Source organism: Acipenser ruthenus, chromosome 25 (assembly GCF_902713425.1).
Source record: "Acipenser ruthenus chromosome 25, fAciRut3.2 maternal haplotype, whole genome shotgun sequence".
NCBI lineage: Eukaryota > Metazoa > Chordata > Actinopteri > Acipenseriformes > Acipenseridae > Acipenser > Acipenser ruthenus.
In genome coordinates this window covers 8324681-8350288 of record NC_081213.1, presented here as the reverse complement: position 1 = coordinate 8350288, position 25608 = coordinate 8324681, and the positions used below count along the sequence as shown (strand labels likewise).

At 39.7% G+C, this 25608-nt stretch overlaps 1 protein-coding gene across 2 annotated transcripts in view; it reads right to left on the bottom strand.

Moving 5' to 3' along the window:
- Positions 1-25187, bottom strand: part of LOC117414200 (exostosin-1c-like) — a 101876-nt gene extending 76689 nt beyond the window's left edge. Inside the window, exons 1-2 of one of the 2 annotated variants that reach the window (XM_058999340.1) lie at positions 24156-25187; positions 14044-15279 (exon numbers count right to left, since the gene is read on the bottom strand). In XM_058999340.1, the coding sequence (XP_058855323.1) occupies positions 14044-14978 (935 nt within the window). In that variant the 5' untranslated portion in view covers positions 14979-15279; positions 24156-25187. Of the gene's footprint in view, positions 1-14043; positions 15280-23554; positions 24112-24155 lie in introns of those variants that run through there. The other variant, XM_058999341.1, reaches the window with a different exon arrangement.
- Between the last annotated feature and the right edge of the window lie 421 nt (positions 25188-25608).

Genomic DNA, 25608 nt, shown 5'->3' with positions numbered 1-25608 from the left:
CCAATGCCCTATTTTGTGCTGCAAATAAACTCAACTGAAAAGTTGAACTCCACAAAGCAGTAAAGCGAACTGGACCAGGGAATATTAACAGTTAAACCTTGCTTTAAGGCCACATTTCAACAGTCCAGATTTGTTCCTATTGATGCTACTATAAAACCACACTTATAGCCACATTTTGTTGGTCCCCTGACTGGCCTTAATGCAGAGTTGTCAGTGTATTTTAAAACGCAGGTCTTTTAGCCCTTTCAGTCCTGAATTATTTATGTTGAGCTGAAGAATGCGAAATTAAGTTGTATAATTCAAAATGGAATTCCTTTATTGAGTATACGTGAAAACAGGATTTTTTTTATTTTTTACATATATTTTGGTAAATGGGACTTTAAGAATTCTAAACCCCACATATTGAAAAATAACTTGTGTGGTTACAGTTGAGGAATACACAAGCCTTACGTTAACATACGGCCCTAAGATAAGAGGGGAGCTTGAGGTCCCACCAGGACTGAAAGGGTTAAACATATTGGATCATATTTTCAAAGCAGTTCCTCTATTGAAATGACTCCTAGTTTTTGAAAGGAGAGAAAATCATGTTACAAAATAAAAAAATAGAAAAACACCTTGATAGTTTAAGAGAACCTGAAATATATAGCTTATTTGTTCGGTTCTAGTTTTGTAAAATGAACAGGTGTTAATTCACCGCTTTAAAAAAAAATAGGAAGTTGAAGTCTGGCGAGATGAATAAAACTAGCAAGAAACTAGAAAGTTGATCCCTTTATCCCTTTAAAAATGTGTTTCTTGTGACATTCAGGGTGTGAGTTTTATTGCACAACACACATTTCAGGGGGTACGATGAACAGCCCAGCCCTGGTTGTTGTGGCAGGATGTTTTCAACCCACTCATTTTAATGAGGGGACAGATGGTCGAATGAATTTGCAAACCTCAAAACAAAAAACCAAACCTAAAGTAAAAACCAACCCCAGCTGTACAAAGGAAGTGGTTTTCAATGAATTTCCCTGTTCATTGTCTTTAAATATAGGGCAAAAAACAAGGCCCTGAATCAAAACCAACATTCTAGCATCACCAGCACGAGGTTTGAAGGTTCATTTGCTGAGCAGGAATGGCAGTTGTTTACCTTTGGAGGTTTTCCATTTCTGATAACAGTAAGCTCAATCTTCCAACTCAGGTATCAGAAAATATTTTAATCGACTACAAACTAAATATTGTCATTGGTGTTTCTTTTGTGCACACTAGGCAGGCTGTCAGTCGTGCTGAATTGTGTCGTGTTTGTTTTAAGATCTGAGCACGATGATTTTCTGATGGCTGTTAAGGTAACTGAGTTGAGGAGCTGCTCTTCAGTTCTAGACAGACATACTGTAGGCTGGATTTATATTTTTACCCACCAGGACCATCTAGTACACAGCAGTGGACTGCCTGCAAAATAAACTTGACCCAAAGTGTCTGGTTATTATCATCAAATTGAAATGCCCAAACCACAATATAATAGGAGTCGATGGAAAACAAGCTCCTGATAATATCACTTTGGTTAATGTCAAACTCCTCTTAATATCAAGGAAATGTAAGAGGGATACAATTGATTTCCCCCCACTTAATATCACTTCAGAATGCCTGCATCAGCTGTGCTGTATTTTGATGCATTCTGTATCCGCTGTACTCGACAGCCTTGTGATCACATGATCACCCAGCTGGGCTCATGGACATTAGAAGTGTCTCGCTTACAAATTCTTTGCACCCGTCAACGATCTCAGACTGTTAAAAACAGGAATGCAATTCCGAGTGCCAATCACAACTCTCAAGAGGCTTCTACTACTAAAGAATACATACCGGAATGTTCGCGCACTTAGAACTGCAATTGGTTGGGTTTGTTGTTATTGATGAACTCAACTTACTGTCACAATTTATGCTGAGTCCCTCTCAAGTGATATTAAGCAGGCTTGACTGTAGAACTGAAGAGCACCTCTTGAACTCGGGTGAAAGCACCTTAACACAGACATAAGAAATAAAACAGCATTACAGTATATGTGAGTAAGGCTTTTTCTTGTAGCGCTCCGAAATTATGGAATGCTGTGCCTTCGTTTGTCAGGGAAGCTGGGACCGTTACAGTTTTCAAGTCAAGACTAAAAACACACTTTTATAAAATGGCTTTTTTATTTTAGTGGGTTTTAATGTAACTTTAAAATTGCTGCTTTTGTATTATGTGTATACTGTTATTTAAATCTGTTATTTAATTGGTCTGATTGTGGCAGTTGTATGTGTGACATGCTATACAAATGTATTGTGGTTTGTTCTTTTTTTTCTGTTATGTACTGTACAGTGCTTTGCGATACTTCTGTATAAAAAGAGCTATATAAATGCAATAATAATAATAATAACAGAATCTTAAACAGAGTTGCAATAGTTTCTCTGAAACTCTAAAGACTTTGAAGCTGTAATAGCTGGACAAGGAAGCAGCTGCCAACTAAACACCTTCTATCAGCAGGCTGTTTGTTCTTGTTCTATCATGACTATTCCTCCATTGATTACCACCTCATCGGGGGAGGACAGTGGTGAAAATCAGTCCATACCGAGGGTCACTGTTTATTTATGGTGAAAAATAAGGAATTTCTGCAGTCTTGGATATGGGAACACCTGCCAACCAAGCACCAACACCTCAATCAGCTTTTTATTAAAGTTGTGTCTGCAACAGATGCATCTTTTATATATTCACCCATAACTTCGAACATCAACATTTCAAAAGTAAAAGAAACTGTAGACAGCTGATTTGGCCACTGCCTTCATCAGTATCAGAGGAAATGTTTGTCTGCGTAAATTTTTCTTTTGCTTCAGTTTTTATATTATAATAGAAAACTTGACAGGGTGGAAAATTATGTAAGAGAGCCTTATCACACAAAAGTATGTGTTGTAGGCTGTGGCATGGCGAAAGCTCTTAATGTATATAGTGTGTGTGTGTGGGAATGTAAGGTTGGCAGGGATGGGGTTAAATCTGTACCTGCCAGCAATCACAGGTGTGGCCACTCCCCTTTGTTTGTTGGAGGAGTTGGGGTGCGGTGAGGTGAGGTGAGGTGAGTGTTTGTGCTGTGCTGTGGTTTTTTGTATTGTTTATCAACGTGGTAGTGAAGGCTAATGCCCAGCCTACAAGTGTGTTGTGCCTTTGTTTAACCCTTTTACTTTGGCCCTCATGCCGTGTTTTCTTTGTTCCTGTTTGTTTTGGTTCAAAGGTGCGCAACAGCCTTTAAAACTGCATCTTTCTGGGTCCAGTAACCAGTCTGGGTCATGACGCTACCCTGTCACACGGGCAGATTTCTTGTTTTCTTTCCTAAAACACGGAGCCCATGCATGTACAAGACTAACAACACTATGACAAAAAGAGCTGCAGTTTTCGATAGTCAGGTCAGAGGCTACGCACCACAGTACAGTGTACCTCCACCCTTCTCCTGTTACCAGCTTCTTCAGCAATACTGTACCAGATCCTGCCCAGCCCTGGAAAGCAAACCAGCCAGTCAATAGAGCATTTTCAACCCTTTGTGTGCTTGCATCGTGGTCTGAATACAGACCGCATAGAGTAATGCACTGTAGAGAAACACAAAGGGATTACAGTGCAGAGATGGGTTTTTTATGAAATCTAAGTGCTGGGTTAAATATTCAGATACTGGAACAAACACAGCTTGAAATTAATTCAAAAGGCTAATTTTATAGATGACTGTGCAACAAGAAAATGAAGCAAAGGCAATGAATGCATCACCGATGTCAAGTAAAACATGTGCTGCTGTTTGAGCGCTATACAAAACGGCTTTTAAAAACCTTCTATCAATGTTCTGCAATGTACGTTAAAGGATTGCACCTGAAGCCACGTGCTTCAGAATTACTACTTAATAATCACAAGACGTGCCACAATCAAACAGAAGTATAGTTTAGGGTTACCAGATTTCCAGAGTGAAACAACTGGGACTGTTTTTTTTTTTGTTTTTTTTTTCTTCAATTCACTGACGCCATAGCAGCTCTGAAGCAGTTAGAATAACAGCTATAATAACAGAATCATAATTAAAAAATGAAACATCGGGTGTGTTTATCGCAGATCATAACACCACATTGTTTTCATTTTTGGTGACATCTAATCAAAACATGTTAAATGTAGAAGACGGCAGTTTAGAAAAAAATAGATCAGATACACACAATCAGAATTATTAAACAAATTCTCCATCAGATTGTTCATTTTCTTTTTGAATGGAGCTAAAACAACCTAATTACCCTGCTGTTAACTTCCTGAGCACGCCGATACAGTTTTGTGCTTTCAAAAAAAATTGGAATATCAAAAGCATAACGGGACGATTTAACAATTTCACAGTTTTCAAAACGGGACAAACAATTAAGGCTGAAAACTGGGACAGTCCCATTAGGAGCCCAAGTTGAAACCCATGTCGGACCACAGCAAGTTGCTTTTTACATTACAAAGTGGGACTCCTACATGGAGCACCATCACACCTCTTTGATGTGTAAACCGGAATGTGGCAATACTGGTTGTCATGGAGATGCTGCTGTAAAGACTTCTGGTACAGTATCCACCACTTACACTGTCCAGGGTTATTGTGGGCAGCAGTGTATATCGTGCAAACAGCGTTTGCCATTCCCATTGATTTGAATAACAAAGGCATCATTTATACCGTGTTCAGATGATGAAAGTTGGCATTGCAGCTACACTCTGCTCTTGTAGGCTTTGAGCACCACAGTCATCTAGACTCTGATTCCCTCAAGAGCTCGTGAATCTGCAGAACTAACGTCAGCTGAATTTCATGATTTGTTGTCCAGATATTTCCAAAAATTGAATTGTAACCTCTGGAAACTGAAAAACAAGCTACTACTTACTACTACACTAGTGGTTAATTCTGTAGAGATTCCCAGTACAGAACAAACGATAACTAAATGTATTTTTTAATTTAAGACTGACATACACAAGGACACACTATTGGACCAATATACCCGTCCTGCATTCATGTCAAACAGCTTCCTGTTATAACTGGATAAATAAAATGTTATAAAATGCAGCATGCTGGTGAGATGCAGACTTCATTAGCACACCTACATGCCACAAGAACTCATGGAAGAGTTCAATATTGTCATGTATAAAGCGTGTTCTCATCATCGCTAGCCAATCTACAGTGCTGTACCTATACTGCATGGTTGTAAGTATTTGGTGTCTCCCTCTAATCAAGTTGAGAGTGTATTTCTCGCACACACTTTGCTGTGTCAGGTATTGACGGATGAGTTATACATAGAGTGGAAGGGATGGACACTCTAACTTGATTAGAGGTAGCCACTGAACACTTATCAACACATAAATCATTAAACCTAAACCAGATGGGACAGATGGGAAAACACTTAATCTGTTTTTTTTAGAACCTGTTGTGGTTTAAAATGCTTTGTTATTGACATTCTGAGTGTGAGCTCTACACTCCTAGGCATGTTCTAAGTGTAGTTGTGAGGATGTGACTTATAATTCTGTGTACAGGTGCACAGTTTTTAGAGACTGCTTTAAACTTGGAATTCTAAGTTTAAAGGTTAGCCTAGTGTTAAGAATTTTTGAATTTTGTTTAAGCATGGTCCAGAATCTACTGGCCGAATCCAGGGATTTGCTTTCGCACAGCAGTAAGTGCACAGCGCACAGTGCAGACCACTTTATTTACTTTCAATATTTATTTTCCATGTACACTGGAATGCTGTTCACATACAAATAGTGGTGGTGGGATTTTTATGATGGCTTTTCTGATTGGTTAAAAAAAAAAAAAAAATGGGCTGGTTTCACAGACCCCAAATTTAATTTAGGAAATTAAACAGACATTAACACCCCAATATAAAATAGTTTATTTTCAATTTATTAAGACTTTACAGACCAAAACTTGAGAAGAAAATGACTAAAACGATGCACAGATTTCCAGGTGACTTAAAAACAACTTGACATTTGTTTGCTGTAGTCGTGTTTTCTGGTGTGTCAAGCTACACAGCACAGCAGGGCCTTCTCCTGCAACCAGGGCAATGGTCACGTGGCGACACTACTGTATCTAGCCCTGTAGCAACACAGCATTCAAACATGTGGAGCATATATTCTGAAGATGGAAATTCTTGCAGCTTTTGCAGCCTGTGGTGGCATCTACTGTCATATCTTACTTTAAATGGATTGTATGAATTTATTTGTTAAAAATAAATACAATCAGCCATTCTCAAAATACAATATGACTCACTGTGGCTTGTTTCCTTCGATTACATCACATGCGGGTTTGCTAGAAAACAAATTAAATACACATCCTATTCCATTACAAACCTACTGTTCCAACTGCATTTCAATGCATTGCAAAGTAACATAATAAATGCATTGTGAAAATAACCGTATTAAAAAAAAAACTGCAAGAATTGTGTTTGACAGTGATGTGACGCTAAACAGGATCAGCCCAGAGGTTTTGATACAACCAGCATGGCATCAACTGTACCTTGAGTTTCTTTATTGAGTGCTTTAGTCTCAATAAAAAAATCGGTACGGTTGAGGTCATCTGCTTGGGAAAAAAAAAAAAAAAAAAATCATACCCGAGGCACTTCTACAATTCTATAGAACTTCAAAGTAAATTCCAAACGGTGACATCACAATCTATCACCTATCTCAGCTGCAGTATTCTCTTCAGCAATACTCTCCCACTTTCCAATGAAAATTGACTAAATAACCCAATACAATTTTTAGAAGACAATTAAACGAAACAGAGTTTCGATTCAGTGCTGTGACTGAAAGAAGGCACTAACAGGGCTGCGTTTGCAGATTGAGAAGCTCTGGCAGGGTCAGTCTCGGACGGAGTTAATCTGTAACAAACCATAGTTACTGAACGATGAGCAGGATCAGGGACTGCAGGGCAGCAGCAGCCAGGCTCTCCTGAATACCACTGAACTGCAAACAAACCTGCACCTCAAGCAATACAGTCAACCCATATCACTCCTGTTAATGACACCCTCCGCTTATCACAGCACTGAAATATCCCCGCCAGACTATGGGAGTCAATAGGGACAAGCGACTGATAATATCACTTTGGTTTATCATCACACTCTGCTTGATATGAATCAATTTATGAATCGTGCCAGTGATTCCCACTAATAACACTCTGGGGAAATAAAAGCAGATTAGAAAGTTTACATGTCAGGAAGTCGCTGTACAGTATGGAAATGCTGATGTATAAAATTGCACAGTATAGCATACAGAACACTGTGTAAATAGCTTTCTTATGTTTTAATGTATACCATGTACATGGCCAGCACTAAAGAAATTGTACTACATAAAACTATTGTAATCAGTACAGTGGTGCTATATTCTACAGCAAAAGAGGTAGATTGATTGTTTCAACAGCTTGTTTTGTCAGATGAGCGCCTGATGACGTTAACTCTGTTTCTTGTCACCATTTTGAGCGATATAAAATAAGTCAAAGGCCTTTAAAAACAGCTTATTTTCAAAAAACATGTCCTGGCTTTCCATTCATGTTAAGGACAAGATCATCTGTTATCATCTCATCATGCTAAACAGACTGAAGACTTGAGTCATTTAAAAGATAGTGCTCACTCTAAATAAACGGATGCAAAGACCTTAAACTGAGCAAATATGCACAAGTGCAGACCGCATTCCCCAGGCCAGACCTGCAAATTAGCATTAAAACCCACAGACCCACGACAGTCGTTGTACAACCCGCAAAATAAAACTGAAATGGAAGATCACTGTCTGAGCGATGCAAGTAAAGCAAGCAGGCAGGAGCTTGTGTTGAGCCGGGGGACAGTTCGGGTGAATAAACCTAAACCGGCTGATCCTAATCCCGCTCTCCTCGGCCTGAACTCTCTGACATTCTGGAGAGGACGAAGATGTTTTATGATCAGTCACACACCAGGACAGACCCGACTGATCTGCAATGGATTAAGAAAGCCTGCTGCTCCTTATCAATGGGCCCCATAATCAAAGGTTTAGACAAAGAGCTTAGTAAAGTAAGATTCATTTCTGTACAAGAACGAGGGGTTTTGTTTACAGTTTAAATGTTAAACATTAGCCAAGTGTTTGAATGTTGCCTAATTAGCCTCAGTGTTACCATGGTAGTAAGTGTACAGTGTAGTCCAGTTATTTCTTATTCAATATCTCTTCTCTGTCTTTTTAATATACAATAATGTTGTATGCACTAAAAGTTTAAGAGTGAAGACATCAACAAAAAACTAACGACCACAGTGTTTTTTGTCCGTGGAGTGAAGTACTTTGGTAACACACTGGACTAAGTTCAAACAGTCGTTTACCGTTTAAACTATCATGTGCATTTGCAATGAAAAAGTAAACTCCTGATTTATCGCGGTAATTAACACAATTATAACCAGTCCCATCCTGGCTTCCCACGGTATCCTGACACCCTAGACCAGGGGTGAGCAATTCATATCACCCAATGCCCGGGACGACAACATGTGTGTGAGGGACAACAAGTTTTGCCGTTATACTTTGCCCGTTGGAGAAATAGTTTTTATTTATTTGTTTTTCCTATGTTTCTGCTAGAAAAACACTCCTGGTATATTTCTAGAGAGCCACTCAAGTTTCTGAAAACTGAAAAGTCTAGAACATATTTAAATGCAGCAATCTAGTAAAGTTACAATAAAATCCAGTCATAGTCATTAAAGTATTAGCGGATTAGAGAAAATTGTGTTGTGTTATTTATAAAATGATTTCTGAGTCAACTATTTGGACAAGCGTGTACTTGTTGGGCTGTTTAAAAACAACGTGAAGTTTACTGTTCAGAAGCATTTCATGACAAACTTTCCCTGGCAAAAAACATAATGAAGATTGACAAATATGTTTATAATGATAGAAATTAAACACTTATGAGATTATCTGTACAATATTGTATTATTTTAAAATAAAATACGGACTGTAAATCTCATGGCAACAGTGTTTATGTATTAATTAATGTATGCATTTATTTTTCAGTGAGAGTAGTGCAGGGAAAGAATGTTGCCCTACCAAAATAAAAAAAATAATAAAAGCCATCAGGGTATGAAACGAGGATCACCCTGCTGCAGCAGTGCTCCAGCTAGCCATCATGGGACAACATGTAGATGAGGACAAATAGTTGTAAAATGTTGTACACTGTTAAAATAATAAGTATATAATAGAAATAAACAAAAGAAAAAACGTATTTCGTATCTTTGATGCAACAAACTAAAATTCAGCTTAAAGAGTGGAAAAAACAGGCAGAAGCTATTTTTATATTTAAATAACTCCCAAGCATCACTTATTATAGTTGTACTCTTAGTATGTTACTTAAATTTAAAAGCAAATGTGTTCCAAACTCCACTGGAAGGAACATTTCCTTAAAGTATGTTTTAAATTTGTTGAGGTGGGGTCACAGGGAACCTTTTGTGTATCCTGAAAAATTTAATGAACCAGTCAAGCTGCAAGGCTAGATCTGCCCCTGTTAATCAGTAATTGATTGATTTTATTCACTGCAGAACCAAACCCCTGAAAGTTATATTCTACTTGTTTGTGTGTGTTTTGTGCGACGGGGAGGGGGCAAGCAGAATTTTCCAGCATTTTGTCCCTTGGACACCCCCTGCAATAAAACAAGTTAGAAAAAAGGAATATTAACTTAGTATTTATACACAACAATAATAAACTTCAGGCATTTAAAAAATTAACAGAAGAAGGCTAACTAGCACTGAAGTTTTAGCTGTCTAGTTCAAGCTTAAGGTGTGCTGCGGATGGGTTTGTTTTGTTCATCACTTTGAAAGGAGACCCTGAAATCCAGCAACTCTTTGGAAAAGCAGAGCCTAGTTCCCCAGTCCTCCCGCCTGGACTCTCCTTTTCAGAACCCACTGCTGCAATCACTGCCTGTTTCCAGAGTCTCTGTGTGACGGGTGTTTCTAAGATTCTCACCAATATGTTTCTGCAGAAGTCCTCTACACACACTGAAGAGACCTGTGAAAGTTCAGACAATCGCTCTTTCACTTGTTTCTTATGTATTAGAAGTGCAATAGGTATTTGTTTTACACTAACAATACTTGTACTGTAGGATTAGAAATTATCAAAGAAGTGGGGCTCCCGAGTGGCGTATCCGGTAAAGGCACTCCACCCGGAGTGCAGGATATGCTCTATAGGTTGGAGATTGCCGGTTCGAATCCAAGCTATGCCACTGCCGACCGTGGAAGGGAATTCGTAGGGGGAGGTGCACAATTGGCCAAGTGCTGCCTGGGTGGGGTAGGGGTAGGGGTAGGGGTAGGGGTGGGGGTAGGGGTAGGGGTGGGGGTAGGGGTAGGGGTAGGGGTGGGGGTAGGGGTAGGGGTAGGGGTGGGGGTAGGGGTTAGTTTTGGATATGGCTGCACAGCGGGCTTGCAGAGTGAAAAAAAAAAAAAAAAAAAGCTGATGACACTCGTTTCGGAAGGACACGTGTGCTTGTCCTGATCTCTCCCGAGTTAGTTCAGGGGTTGCAGTGGTGAGCCAGGCTGAATGATAATTGGACATTTCAAAATTGGGACAAAAATGGAAAATTAATAAATAATTGTTCAAAAGAAATTAACAAAGAAAGGGTTCATATTATTGATGGAAACTGAATTTAGCAGATACAAGTTGTAAAATAGATTTGGTCTGCGTAGCAAATAACTATATTAAGAATGCAGACGAGGGGGTTTATGAAAAGGAACCAAGTTGCGGTTTGACATGTAAGGTGAATGAAGGGAGTACGTCTGTCTGGAGGGGGTCCCCCGAGCGGTTCATCCAGTTAAAGAGCTGCCGCTGGGAGCTCAGGATGAGTCACACAGCTTGGACCGCGCTGTGCAAAGAGGCCGAACTTTGCTGGGGACCCTGAAGTCACATTGACTCTGACACCTGCGTTTCATTTCTTTGGAGATTTTTTTAACGCACATTAATCGTACTCCTCTGTCTTGACCCTCTTAGCACACCGTAGGTTATTCCCTGCATCATCATTTTAATACACTCGAGCGCATGTAACACAATGAGTACTAAAAAAGGACTTGTGAATGGAAGTTTATTTATTTATTTTTAAACTTTGATGGATCTACTGTCAAATTGAAACTTTCAGTATCACAAACGTAAATTTAATCTGACGACCCACCTGTGTGTGAAACACGCTTTCACTTCTCAAAATACACTTTGAACAAAACAAATGAAACCTGTCAGCTTCACTTTTAGAAATTCAGGATCGCTGCAAGCCCATGAATCAAGCCAAGTATGAGATATATATAATAGTAGTTACAATTAAACAGAATATAACTGTTATTCAATTAACGCTTTGTTTTATTTAGACAATTTTAAGTTATTAATATATATATATATTTAAACGGCAATGCAAATCATTAAAAGGATACCCTTTCAAAGGAAACTGATAAGAAAACACAGTACAATTTGAAATGCATTAAGGCGAACGTTAAACTGACACCATTGTGACTTAACAGTTGGTTCAAACAATTTAACAGCAAATGCTGGAATTGTTCTGTATAATTCTGTGTAAATTAATATAAAACTATAAAGGGGCAACAATATTAATCCAGAAATAGAACAACATTTTTTTTTTATGATGGGTTATTTTTTGGATTATTATTATTATTATTATAATACGAATTTTAGGGACTGTCACATGATTAGCATTTTCCGATCTCAGGGAACAACCAGGGACATATGGGATCAACAGATCTTGAAGATAAGGTCCAAGACCATATAAGATCTTATAGGTAATACAAAGAAAGAATAAAGAATAAAAGAATAAACAAACCTGAATGACGTCACGATATTATTTATTTTACTCGTTTGACAGCCCTAATAAATATTTGTTTTTCCTTACAATACATTCAGTCACCTCACTAAAAAAAAAAACATCACTCAAAGTTACAGAGAAGGGCAGCAAGGCTGATCCCAGGACTTAATGACATGAGCTACAAGGACAGGTTCAAAGAATGACATCTCTTCAGCCTGGAAAAAAGAAGGGAAAGAGGGGACTTGATTGAAGTCTTTAAAATCATAAAAAAGGTAGAGATAGAGTTAACCCAAGACACGACTTCAAATTCAGAGAGAAGAACAAGAGGGCATAAATGAAAGCTGAGTAAGTTTAGATCAGAAGGTAGGAAGAACTTTTTTTTTTTTTTACACAGTTATAAATGCATGAAGTAGCCTACCAGGTGAAGTAGTAGGATCTAAAACACTGGGAACATGTTTAAAAAAGGGACTTGATTCTATGCTTTTAAATTAGTTCCCTCTCCCCCAGTAGGGGAGTGGTGTGCTGACAAGAGATGAGCCTTGATGGGCCGAATGGCCTTTTCTCATTCCCAAGCTTGTCGCCTGTTCTTATAAACCTGGCCATTGAGGTATACTGGCAGTGAAGAAGCTGCCCCCTAGAGCAGACTGAAGTGCATTGAGAATGTGGTGAAAAACACACCCCTCCCTTACACTGGGCAGCGGCACCTGTTCTCACAATACAATGAATAGCACATTGTCGGCATCGTTTGTGTAAAAGTAATGGCACACTGCAACGCTAAAAGAAGTTTGTATACTGCTTGATGCGGATCAAGATACAAATGTTTGATCAACAGAAGTAGCTGCTAAATGATTCATTTTGAAGGCTCCACAACATGTCTCAGGTCTGATTATAAAAAGCACAGAATTGGCAGGTTAGGTTGTTCTCACTGGCAGGTGGAATTGCATGCAGTCAATTGGCCCATGTTAAACTAGACTAACAAATTCTACAGCTCAGGGAATAGAAACATTCACCTGTACTGTACTTTTAAAAAAAAAAAAAAAAAAACCAAAACCTTAGTTTTTAGTTTCTGTTCCTTGATGTCTGTGAAAAAGGTACAAGAGAATTTCCATAATGCTGATTTAAGAAGGAAAAGTTGTGCCACATTACTTAAAATAATGCATTTCATTTGCTGTACAAATTGTTTGACTGGGGAGAAACACAGGTCTTCTAACGAATTACCCTGAAGTTACAAACAGTGTTTAATCTGCAGACCGCCTTTACATACATGCAGTAATTAAAACAATGAATACAATATCCCCCACCCAATCAGAATCAACTAAAAGAATAGAACACAGTGTTTCCGGATCCCTGTGTTACGAGCTCCTCGAGGCTGAATGGTCTGTTTCTTTACCTCCTGTTCCACTACCTTGTGGTCTTGTAAGCATGTGGATTTTATATACAGCAGTGTGCAAATTCATTACACCTCAAGATGTGTCATTTATATCCTTTATATACTTTTAATTTAAAGGTTAAATAGCCCTTTTGAAGCAGACCCAGAAATTGATGTTTTTAAGCACTTTCATGCAAATTTATCATTTTACAGAAATAAAAGCAAACTAAAAAACTAACAAAAACCTAACTCACACATGGAGTACTACCTAAACTTTTCACAGTCCTTAAACTAACAAAACTGGACAGCTAAGCTGTTTACCAGGATGTGCGAACACAGCCACACCCCCACACTTCCCTGGCAGGGACAGAAATTAACCCTGTCCCTGCCAACCCCCAACACATTTCTTTCAGGCAGCGATCCAATCTGCCACAATACCTACCTACATGGAAACCTTAGGATGTGAGAATTTCCTGGTCAGTAATCAGTGATATAGAAACAATAGGCACTGATGTGTGAAAATGTTAGACCACTTTATGTTTTAATTAGGCACAACTTCTAAAACGTCTCACGCCTTTTATCATTTGTGACTGTGTGTTCTTTTTCTCTTATTATTTTAAATGAATTGCATGCGTGGCCTATTAAAGTCATCAAATAAATTAGACAATCACTGATTTCTCTACTTTGACAATCTTCCAAGATTTTCAGTCACAGTGGTTTGATTTCATCTGCACAGCAAATCAAAACTACACAAGCAACGGGGTGTTCTAATAAACATGCACGCTAATGTACATATTCAGCTGATCCTATTAAAAGATATCACACTTGGTAAAGAGACAATCCTTGCAAGAAAATATTTAAAAACAAACAAACAAAAAAAAAAACATCATGACTTACTGTTCGTATTCCTTGTTGTCCCAATCACACCGGCTGTCTTTGTGTTTCTCCCAGTCCTTCCCGTGCTTGCAGGTGGTGAGGGAAATAATATCCTTCCCATTGTGGATGTGGTGTAAGGCATTCCTGGTGTCTGACCCAATCCCGGTCAGGTACCGCTTCCCTTTAAAAACTAGCAGATATTTTCGACGAGGGGGGACGTTGTTATAGACAAGCCAGCCTCTCTCCCCACCTTTCTGGGGGTGCTCTTTGGAAAACAGGGGGATGGAAATATCAAACCCCGGCCTAAAGTGTTCCACATAGAAGCTGGCCTTGGCAAGAATGGCCTGCCCCAAGTCAAGCCCAAGGTCCTCGGTGTAGTTGGGCCACGTGCCTGAGTACAGGTTAAAAACAAGATGGTTTCTCCCATCGTTCCACAGAGGGAAGCCTCGTATTCTCTCGTTGACGTTGTGGACATACTGCACGGACAGCTGGTCCCGGTCCAGAGTGTCGATGTTCAGGACGAACAAGCAGGCCTCCTGGGGGTTGGGGGTGTAGTATCTGGACTCCACGATGGAGGTGATGATCTTCTGATAGCTCTCCGACACGCGGTCCCCTTTCTCCAAGGGGTAGACGTACACTTTGAATCCAAACTTTTCGCATTTGGAGAAATCAAAGCAGGTTTCCATCCGGCACCTGCTGTTCTTGTAGATGTTGGTCCTGGTCTCGCTTTTGGATTTAGGGGAGCCCTGGTGGGAAGCCCCATCGTTCTGGAGTTCATGGAGAGGAGCGTAGCCCTGCAGGGCATGCCTGTCTACCCACAGGGGCCACGGTCTCACCTCCTCGCTCTTCCTCCGCGACACGTAGTTCAGGAGCCGGATCTGGGCCCCTCCAAAGTAGAACACCAGGAGCCAGGAGGCACAGAAAGCTAGAAGGATGTATTTCTTCCGAGCCTGCATGGGTTTCTCCAGGGTGCCCACTTTCCACGACTCTCAACGGCGAGGATAATCCTCAAAACTCTTAAGTGATCTTGAAGACGAGGTGCACTTTAGTGATTGTCCTGGACTTTTTAGCCATTTTCCAAGCAAATTACCACTCCGTGGAACTGCAGTCAGTCAGAGAATTGGACTCGGAGTCACTCTGTCACACTCGTGGTTCTTGCAATCAGAGGATCCTACAAGTGCCAGGAAAAGCAGCTTCGGTGGCATCGTTCCCAGAAGGCTTCATTCTCCAAAGTCCTTCCCAGTTCTGCTCTCAGGGCTACAGGAGACAAAACAGAACCCAGTTAAAAAAATGTATTTATAAAGTCTACTCTTGTTATATATAGCTCTGAACATCCCCATGTGTTGCTACAACTGTTTAAATAGCGTGCCTGTAATTTTTCTTTTCATTGTTAAAATCCTGACAACTCTTTACATTTATAACTTCAAAGTTATTTTTAAAATGTCTGCTCGAGTGCACTGGGGTTTGAGATCTGTCCTCTAAATCACTGCAGGAAGAATAAAAAAAACATAACAACAGGTGCTCTGGCTTTTCTGTTCCGTACCACATCATGGTATTGCTGTGTTACCTGTTTGACAATGCGGGCAATAATCCTTGCACTAGCATGAGTGCACTAGAGCGGACGTTTTGAAAATAGTTTTGAAACAGACTTTAAAGTTATAAGTGTAAAAAGTTGTCAGGATGTTAACAGTGAAAAGAAAAATGACAGGTACGCTATTTAAACAGTTGTAGCAACACGTGGGGACGGGTAACGCTATATTTTCCGGAACCCTGCTACTTATTCTTTATGGTCACAGTGGCGGATATCAGCTTGTATCAAACAGCAGCCTATGCAATATTCTATATACCGCTTATATCGAGTCTCTACAGTCATGCTGTGGGTTATTCCTTGTGAAATCAATAATTCAGATCAACCAAATCCAAATGAAACCTTGAACAAATGAATTACACAAAACATGGGATTTAGAAATGGACCCATTCTAGGTTGTTTTGCCTTTGTGCTCTTTAGTTTCTGAGATATAAAGTCACAATTTTGAAGCCCAAAATGCAACCTGGAATAACCTTTGGACAATAACTTTTGTTCTAATTGAGCTCTCAAGTTCCAAACAGTGGTATTATCTTAGATCACCTTGAACAAGTTACCAACCGCCTCCCACTGATGTCATTTCACGAGTAAAACTGACCACACCCTTCAACACACTCTTCTTGTTCTTGTTCTTGTCATCAACCAAACAGCAGCTTCTCCAATTGACAGGCATGCTTTGTCTCTGAACACATGAGGTGACATGACCACGGAACAGCAAGTGTAACTGAAACGAAGGCATGAAAACTGAGAGCTACCGTTAACATGGTATCAGGAACACTCTTTATTTAAGAGAGAACACATTTTTGCTGTAGCGTGTGCCACTTCCAACACCAAACATGCAAGACTAGCATAACGGAAATGTACAACTGTTCCAATGTATGAAAGGAATTCATTAAGAAATTGTTCAACCCCTGGAGAAAAAGCTTTTACACAGACTAAAGCGATACCTGAAATACATACGTACATTCAAGGCAGATTATTACAGGTCTTCATATTCGGATCCAATGCATCGCCTGCATGCTGGTTAACAAAATAAACAGAGGCTGAGCAGCCAGTACAGGAAACATTACTGTTCCCAGTGCCAGCTCGACACAATAGCCGCTTTCAGATAGCTCTACCTGCTCCAGTTTCCCAGGTTAGACGAAGCCCCCTCCTTCCTCCTCACTGATCCAAACAGGATTCTTGCCTTCGTTCCCACTGGCTGGAAGCTCTGTACAATGCACCCTTATTCAGACACCGCAGCTTCGAGCTGGAATGAGCAATAACACGCAGCTTCGGAAACTGTCCAATTTAATAACGAAATGAGTGGATCCGAGGCTAATTCACGAGCCTCAGATTTATTTTGCCAGCTCAGGTCACAAGTGCAATGGGTTGGGTTCTCTTAAACTAGCCCCTAGTAGACAGTAGTGATATCCAAATGGCAGAACCCACAGCAGGGAGGGCAGCCTGTGCTAGAGAGGGGCCCGGGACTGAATGGCACAGCGAGGGGGTGTTCAGCTCAGGACTGAGATTTAAGTTTAAAATGTCAAGCTGATTTTTTCTTGTGTCTTAAAGACAACAAAATATAGAAATTTAAACCAAATTCAAGCAATCTGTACTAGGGTTGCTAGTATTTGTAAACATGTCCAGTAACTGCAGTAAACGGAAATGTACCTTCACTTACTGTAGCACAATTAGGGGTCGACTTCTTCCAAGGGTAAAAATGATATTCAGAAATTCTGTATTGAAACTCTGCATTGCTAAAACAGAACTTACCATTTAGTAATGCTGAATATACTGATCTGCTTTTAAACAGCACCAACAAAAAACAAAAAAACAAAGAGTTATTGCAACCAAAATAAAATAAATAATCAGTTTGTTTTCTTGAATCCATTGTGGAACTGCTTTTTGCTGCTTAGTCAAACATTTATCAAAAAGGTCTACATTGAAAGAGCTTTTGTTTTCATACACATCTCAGGTTTCTGGAATGGGCTGTTCTATTTGAAACTTCAAGGTGTGCGTTGTTGTGAAAATACCAGACAGATAGTGTGCCAGGGCGCAGGCTGGGCACAAACCGACAACCTCATAAGCGGGCTTCTTAACTACTATGCAAAACAGCGGGCTCCTCTGCATTCGTGGTTAGAAGAGCTTTTAATCTGCTCTCGCTGAAGCTGTGTGGGGGTGCTGGGGGGGGGGGGGGGGCGCTGCGGAGTTAATAGCAAGGTCGCTGTAGGTCCCACGTGACCCACTGATGAGTCCCAGGACCTCTGAATTATTGAGTCAAAGGGGAGCTTGTTTCAGAAGCAGTAAACATATAATGTACCTGTACGAGTGTCAATGCACTGAACATGACTTTAGATTGCATTACATTCTCCCAATGAATAATTCACTGCATTCCTTAGTTAAACTATTGATTTTTTCACCGAGATTCTATTTTAGTTAATCCTGAATTCCCAAGCAATCAATCATTGAGTAAATGATCTATATCCACTGTTTATCTTTGCATCAGAGATGCAGTTTTTAACAGTTGGTTATTGACAGGGCTTTTGTGAGCTAATTGTCTCTCCAGCCTCCAGTTTTTCGAATACTGACATTTCCTAAAAGATCCAAAATGACACTCGATACTCTGCATTAATATCTTAACTTCAAGGTCAGCCATTCAGATAGAGTGCTTACCAAAGCTTTTAAATCCATGTTCTTACATTTTACTAGACCTAACAATGTTATCACTGATCCCCCTTTAAAGGAGAGCTCAACAAAGCATTGAAATCCATTTCTTACATCGTATTAGCACTAGCAACGTTATCAGTGATCTGCCTTTAAAGAAGTGCTTACTAAGACTGCAAAATCCTTTCTTTTATATTTCTTTAGCACTGGTAACATTAGCCCTAGCCTCCTTGTAAAGGACTGCTTACCAACATTTTAAAAACTATTTTCTTGCATGTTATTAGCATTAGCAAAATTACCTTTAAAGGCGTGCTATCCACAGCTTTACAATCCATTATCTTGTCTCATATTAGCACTAGCAATGTCATCACTGCACCACCTTTAACGAGATTCTGCCCAAGGCTTTTGAACACTAGGGTGAAGCAGGAAGTTAATTAGGGACCAGGGAGCAACAGCCACTTTTAATCAACGGAATTAATACCAAAGCAAAGAATCAAAAACAAGAAAACGAATTCCAACGGATCTAAACCTGCTCAGTTTATTGTAGGAATCCGGATTTCTCTAAAAACACTTTTTCCGAGCTAAACGTTAATTGAATAAGGCCCTTCAGGAGACTAGACCTAAAGTTTTTTTGGTTTTTTTTTGCCGTTGGTTTGAGTACTGGAGGGGCCAGCAAGTGCTGAAAGGTCACAGTGCTGCATTATTTTCCTGGACCCAGAAAGCACAGACAGAACAAAGAGCTCAAAGCTCATCAGAGGCAGATAGAGAGAAAAGGGCCTCTCAATATTATAGCAACAGAACTCAGAAAAGTGAATTATACATTAGTGACAGGTAGGCTTGTCATCTCTACACTGTGTAGAGAAGCTCAGGTTGGTGTGACTCACTCAGCTGAAACAAGGTGCCATTTCCATTCCCCGTGTAATTGCTGTACTAGAATCGGTCTGTTAGGCTGCAGTATAGTCCAGTATATGAAAGACAGGAGGCATTGAGCCCATCAGTGCTTGTTCAGTTCCTAGCAGCTGACTGCTGAACTTTGTCTAATCAATTCTGAAAGGATTATATGATTCAGCAACTTGGCTTGGTACTCTATTTCATCCACTCACTAGAATGAACTTTGTCAACTCCTTTTAGGATTTGAGAACTTCAATCCAATCTCTCCACCCTTGCTTTGTTCTCGGCTAACTGATGCAGATTCTTCAATACTCTTTAGACCAGGGATTAGTCTGGTTGCTGTTCTCATAATTCATTCCAAGGCCATTTTTGCAATGAGGATAATCAAAACCGAATGCAATATTCATGTGTGTGGTCTCACCAGTGTGTTATTCTGCATAACCTCCCCATAACCTCCCTTGGTTTCTACTCTGCACTTATAACTAAGCTATTTCCAGTGCTGGATGCAACACGTTTCATGCAAGTGTAATCTGATTACATTTTTCAGTAACTTGTAACTGCAATGGATTACTTTTTAAAAGTAACTTCCCAATAGTGGATTTTTCCTATCCCAGAACATCATCCCAAAACGAAGCAGTTTGCAGAGCCCAGGAATAACACGACAGGCAGAGAGACAGGCAAGATCAGCATACAAAGTGATATATCACAGACACATAGATGAACAGATAGATAGATATACCGACACATCCAGCTAAAGAGAAGTCCAGATTCGCGAACGCTTACTTCCAATCAGAGTTGCAAGATAAATGCCAGTATGGGCTATTTATGAAGCTGGGCTCGTCTGTCCCTTCAGGGTAGACCTATTCCTGAACATCCCACAGTACTTGTCAAGCTGGTAAAGCAAGTATTTATAGCTGTGTGTTTATGACTCTTGTTGATACAAAAACGGTTACTTATTTAAGCCTTTTACCTGAGTGGCAACAGGAGTGCAATTGTTACAGACCTGTGTGTATACAGTAGATTCCCTGGCACAGCCTGCCTTCTTTTAGAGTAATTCACACTAGCTCTTCTCAGTATAAATATTCTCTGTATCATGAGTTACTGAGTCTGCTAGGCAGCAATTGTGTTAAAAAATGACTCACAAGGGCTGGTAAGGATCTTCAAGGTCAGCAGGGTTCCATTTGAGAAAAATAACTCTCAATTTTAAGGCGTGCTAACCAAGGTTTTAAAATCTTATTTCTTGAGCACTTGCCAATATTATTACTGGTCCTCCTTTTCTCCAGTTTTGCTTGTTTTTTTTAACTTCAATTATGTTATTCAGATATTTTTAAGACAGCAAAAAGTTGTAACTGTTTCCTGGTTTTAAAAAAAATCACTTCCTGTGCTGCAGCTTAGTTTCCCTCCAATGATCTTGCTGCAATCAGCCATGTGACCTACCACACAGAAAAGTGATGATACCAGGAAGAAAGATTTGCATTGTACTTGAAAATCTGTCACTCAAAAAACCTAGCGAAAAACCAGCAACAGAAGGGAATGGGGGCCTGTCATAATGCTGCCAATGCTAGTAAGAACATGGATTTTAAAACCTTGTTTAGGACTGCTTTAACGGCAGGGGAGAAATAACAAATGCCTTCTTTATTTCATTTTAAAATGCCAGTCATGCCTGATTTTAAAAGGTGCACTTATTGAATGTATTATTTTTAGTAAATGTCAGTGTTAACTACTGTACATGTATCTGTAGCTTACTTATTAGCTAATATTAACATTTTTGGATGGTAGTTCGTAAAATAGGATCAACATAAATATGACACTTCAGTACAGCATATAAAAAGTGGCTTTTTATCTGTTCCCTTACCTTTAAATGATGTTTGAACTAAAATCATTCAGAGTGGTTATTGCAATTACCCAACTACTGTATTATTATTTTTTTTTTTCCCTGAGAATTCAAGAGCTGCTTTTCAGTTCTGGTTGCTGGCCATAGATATATGTGACACAGCTATCTAGTGATCTGCCACTTTGGCTACAGTTTCCTTTTGTTTTGCTGGCAATACACTGTGGTGCACTAGATGGCGCTGGCGCTCACTTTGGCTGATCTAGCCCATCTTACAGATGTCTATGGCAGGCAACAAAACATGAAGAGCAGCTCCTGAACTCAGAGTCAATGAAACACACACTTTGATATCAAGAAATAATAAAGAAACTATTTGAATAATTGCAAACATTATAAAAAGGGTAAGGGACACAGACGCAAAGAAGGGGTTCTCTTAGCTACTTATCCTTAAAGCTCCGTTTCATTTGGGGTGGTTTGCTTGGATTTATTTTTTGTAAGTGGCTTCACTATACTGTAGCTTTAAGAAAATAAATGCAGTTACAAATTTTTAATTACACGTGTTTACAGCTGGTATGTGTTCCTTGGCACAAACTGAGAGTCAACAGAGAAAGTGAAAGCAAAGCAAAAAGACTTGTTTCATTTTAACCACATGAACTCCATAAAAAAAAGATTACATTTTTTATGTCCACCTTTTAAAGACATTCTATTTTCACCATCAGTGAATTATCAAACAAAAAAAAAACACAAATAAATGTAAAAATATCAACAGACGTGAAATGTCCCCTTGTACTGGACTGAGCGATCTTTAGAAGAAATATTTCCAATCTTTGATGCACCTGGTGTCTTTTTCGTTGAAGACATTTTAAAGAAATCGTGCAGCTCTATGCAGTGTGTTAAATAATTTACCGGAAGCAAACTAAACTGTCTTCCAGGTTCCTAAATGCAGTGTAACAGGTAGTGTGGCAATCACCCAAACATTTGCTGTATTTATTTTTGATAAAAATATTATATTTACACTGTTCTTATATTACACGGCAATGGGTACATTTCACAGAAATCGTGACTTCTTACCCATCATGCACTTCCATTGTGTTACATAGACCTCTATTGAAAAACATGTTACAGTAAAACAGCATTTCCGTTTTAAAACTTTACATCCGGTTCCACACTAGGCGAAAACAATCTCAGTTTGCAAGTTATGCTTTTCGATAGTGTTGCACTTTCTTAGTCCTTTCAAAAATGTCCAACCAGCTGCTTTTCCTATTGACTGACATGCTTTTCAGCCAGTAACATGCTTTGAACCAGAAGACACTGCTGAGGTGAGATGACTCAGGAAGTGCATGTGTAACACATTTCTTGTGTTAGCTGAGGGAGCACAAAGCCACTTTTTCAGGAGCAGTGGCTTGAAACCTGGTTCCAGGAGACCGGGAGACTTAGTTTGAGGCAACTTTGCTGTATCAAACCCCAAGTCTCCCCTGGTGTGCCATGCAGTGGCCTGAAACCTAGTCTCCTGAAACCAAGTTCCAAGGCACAAAGTGGCTTTGTGTTCCCTCAGAACAAGACCTGAAAACAGAGACCTTTCTTCAAACTAGGGCACTATCAGATGTTATGCTTCACAATAAAAAGCCATATTTGCAGTGAAAATAGGTCAGGTGTATGGAATGATTTTATTAGCTACAATCACTTGCCTTTTTCAACATGTATGGGCTTGCATGGGTTAAGCATACTCTTTAATCTTGTGGATTACAGAGCGATAGACCAATGGTGACCACTTTACACTACAGAGTGTGGTTCATTACCACACTAGACAGGGACGGCATTTTGTTTTGCTTAATAACAGGTCATGATTATGACGCTGCAATGTAATCCCCAGGATCTTCAGTACTGTACATGCACCAAGAGTTAATGGATTGGTACAATGGGATTAGGGATATAAAACGCCCAGCTAATAAAATAACTGTACACTTCCGTCTGCTATAGGTCTTACATATGTTAAAGCAAAATAACATAATTGCATTTCAAAATTGGCCATCTGTTGCTACAGTAGCCTTGCTTTAAGGTCACCCCTGCTTTCCAGTCAAAAATGAACTGCTTCCCCTCCGGACTGACATGTTTTCAGCCAGTAATAGACTTTAACCCAAGTGAAACATTAAGTCTTCCTGAGAGTAACAATGGTAAAATGTTTTAAAACGAATTTGCTTGTTAGCTGTACCGTGTGTTTCTATAAAACTTCACATCTGAGAGCTAAGTATCGAAGGGTAAGATTTACGGTATCATTTTGTTACCTACAACTATTGTGACAGCAACAATAGTTGCGTCAAATAGTTGTAGGTGACGGAAGCGTCAAATCGGACCCTCGATCTCTCCAGCGCAGTACTGGCAACAAGCACTGTACAATTACCGTGGCTCTGCCATCAGTTTCATTAATGAGATACATTTTTCTACGTTCCTTCTTAGAATATACAACAGCAGCTTGCTCTAAAACGTATACATTTGTTCTATTAGGGGACTGACTGTAAAGGTAAATACTATGGTAAACTATGGTAAAGGAAAACTGCCTAATTACTGTGCATACTTACCATGGTAAACTTTTTTGATACAAGGGCTTGGGTAATCCATTAGGTTCCTGGTCATGTTTAATCTCGTCTTTACTTTGAATACGTTGCCTTCGTCGATCAGTGTCAGTATTTTCAGATTGGCCCTACATTGGTGTGTATTGAATACCATACAGTCCAATAACGTGACAAAGCTCAGCAGGTTAACAACGCATAAAGAACAAATCCTTTATTCTGTAGATGAACTGACAGCAAGAAAATGAAACAGAGCGCAGGTGCTAAGGGCAGGCGTCAAAGAAAATATAGTTTCAAACTTAATGCGTGTCCTGTATAAATATTTTCAACCGTCCAACCTACGATTGTGCACTGATGCAGCCCACCTTTCTGCAACGAGACGAACTTTTATTGCATAGAATCCCGGATCTTATATTACCTGTGGATTATTTACATAGCCACATGCCCACGTTTGTTTTCCCTACCCATCAAATTAGTTTGTTTAAACGGAGTCTGCTTTAAAATAACTTAAATAAAAATACATTTTCAAAAACATGCTCTATCTATTTTAGTAGTATAATTCTTGTTTACGTTTTGACATAGCTTAAACATGACCCATCTGTACACTTACCGGTAAATTTTGAACGGCTTTGATAACTGAAAACAGTGAAACTCCGTGACTGTGGTCCGCTGTTTATCAATACGGCTTTCGACTTCCATCCAAAGAGTTTTTAAAATGAAAAGCTGCGTTTAACTTGTGTCACTCCCTCTCGTGCACAGTAGAGCGTGCGTGTGTTAATATTATTAGCTGGAAATACAAACACACGCACACCGATTTCAACAAGGCGAACCGTCTTGACTCCCACACACAGTCAGCTAGCAGGCACGCCACCCGTGCTTACATATATATACCGATCTGGATTCCCACCACGGCACATCAAATGAACCCACAGTCCTGTCACCGGCGTAAAACGATCCCTTTTGCTTGTTATTGATTACTGCATCTGTTATACGTCCTCAGATTTCGCGAAATTGGATTCGTCATGTAGTGGCACCAGCAGTCGTAATAGATCCATACTGTAGCTAAAAACAAATGGAGAATAGTACCCAGCTGTTCCAGCGACTACTGGAGTAGCTGCAGTGGCTGCAGTGCAATCAGCCTCCTTTCGCCTCCAACCTGGCCGTGCTGGTAGTTCTATTCGCTGAGGTTGTGCACACAGGTATGCATGCGGTAGCTGCATCACAACATATCCCTGTAAAACTGTGGAGAACGCCCTTGCATATTACACAATGCCTTCACAGTGTTTACATGTCCTGCTTGCACCAATGATATAACATTAATCGCTTTGTTGCACGCTTAGACTAGTTACTATCTGTGACACATTTTGCAGACTGATTTCCTATATGAACATGACTTGCTGCTGCTGCATATGCAGTGTTTTCCAGAACAAGCAAATAAACAAACACAAAAGCAATTCCTTCTTCCGTTTAGTGCACCGGACTTGGTACTGAATCAACGTAGGAAGAGAGCGATGGAAGGTGACCCGTTTACACTCTCTCCCCTCATATATCGCATTAGCTAATCCCGCATTCCCGAAACTAAATGCACCGCTCTGTTGCGAAGTGATCCATTTTTTTTTACATCCACAACAGTGCAGCTCAGCCCCGCCCTCTGCCATGTCACTGGCCGGCGTGGGGAAAGGTGCCTCTTTCAGAAGGTGTTCTTAAAGAGAACGGCAACGTCTGTCCAGCTGCGGCTGCTGTTCTGGTGTTTTCATAACACGCTGCATATCTGTAGCTGTCCCGCTGTTTTTTCTCTCAAATAATACTAGTATAGATGGTTTTATTTAAATTAAAGGTTGTAAAAAAACTTATAACTTTAAATTAGAATATCGTGAGCTAAATTTAACGAGACGTCAGAGAGAGGTTGGAGAGGCTACCCACGAATGCTTATAGAGGGGACACGCTATTGCTGTCGAGCTCAAATAGAATGTATTGTACCTATATGCACTAGTGTTTTTTATGTGTTCAGTTCTGTAGTAAAACTCTAAAGCGTACACACTGCTTATAGAGTATACTTAGTA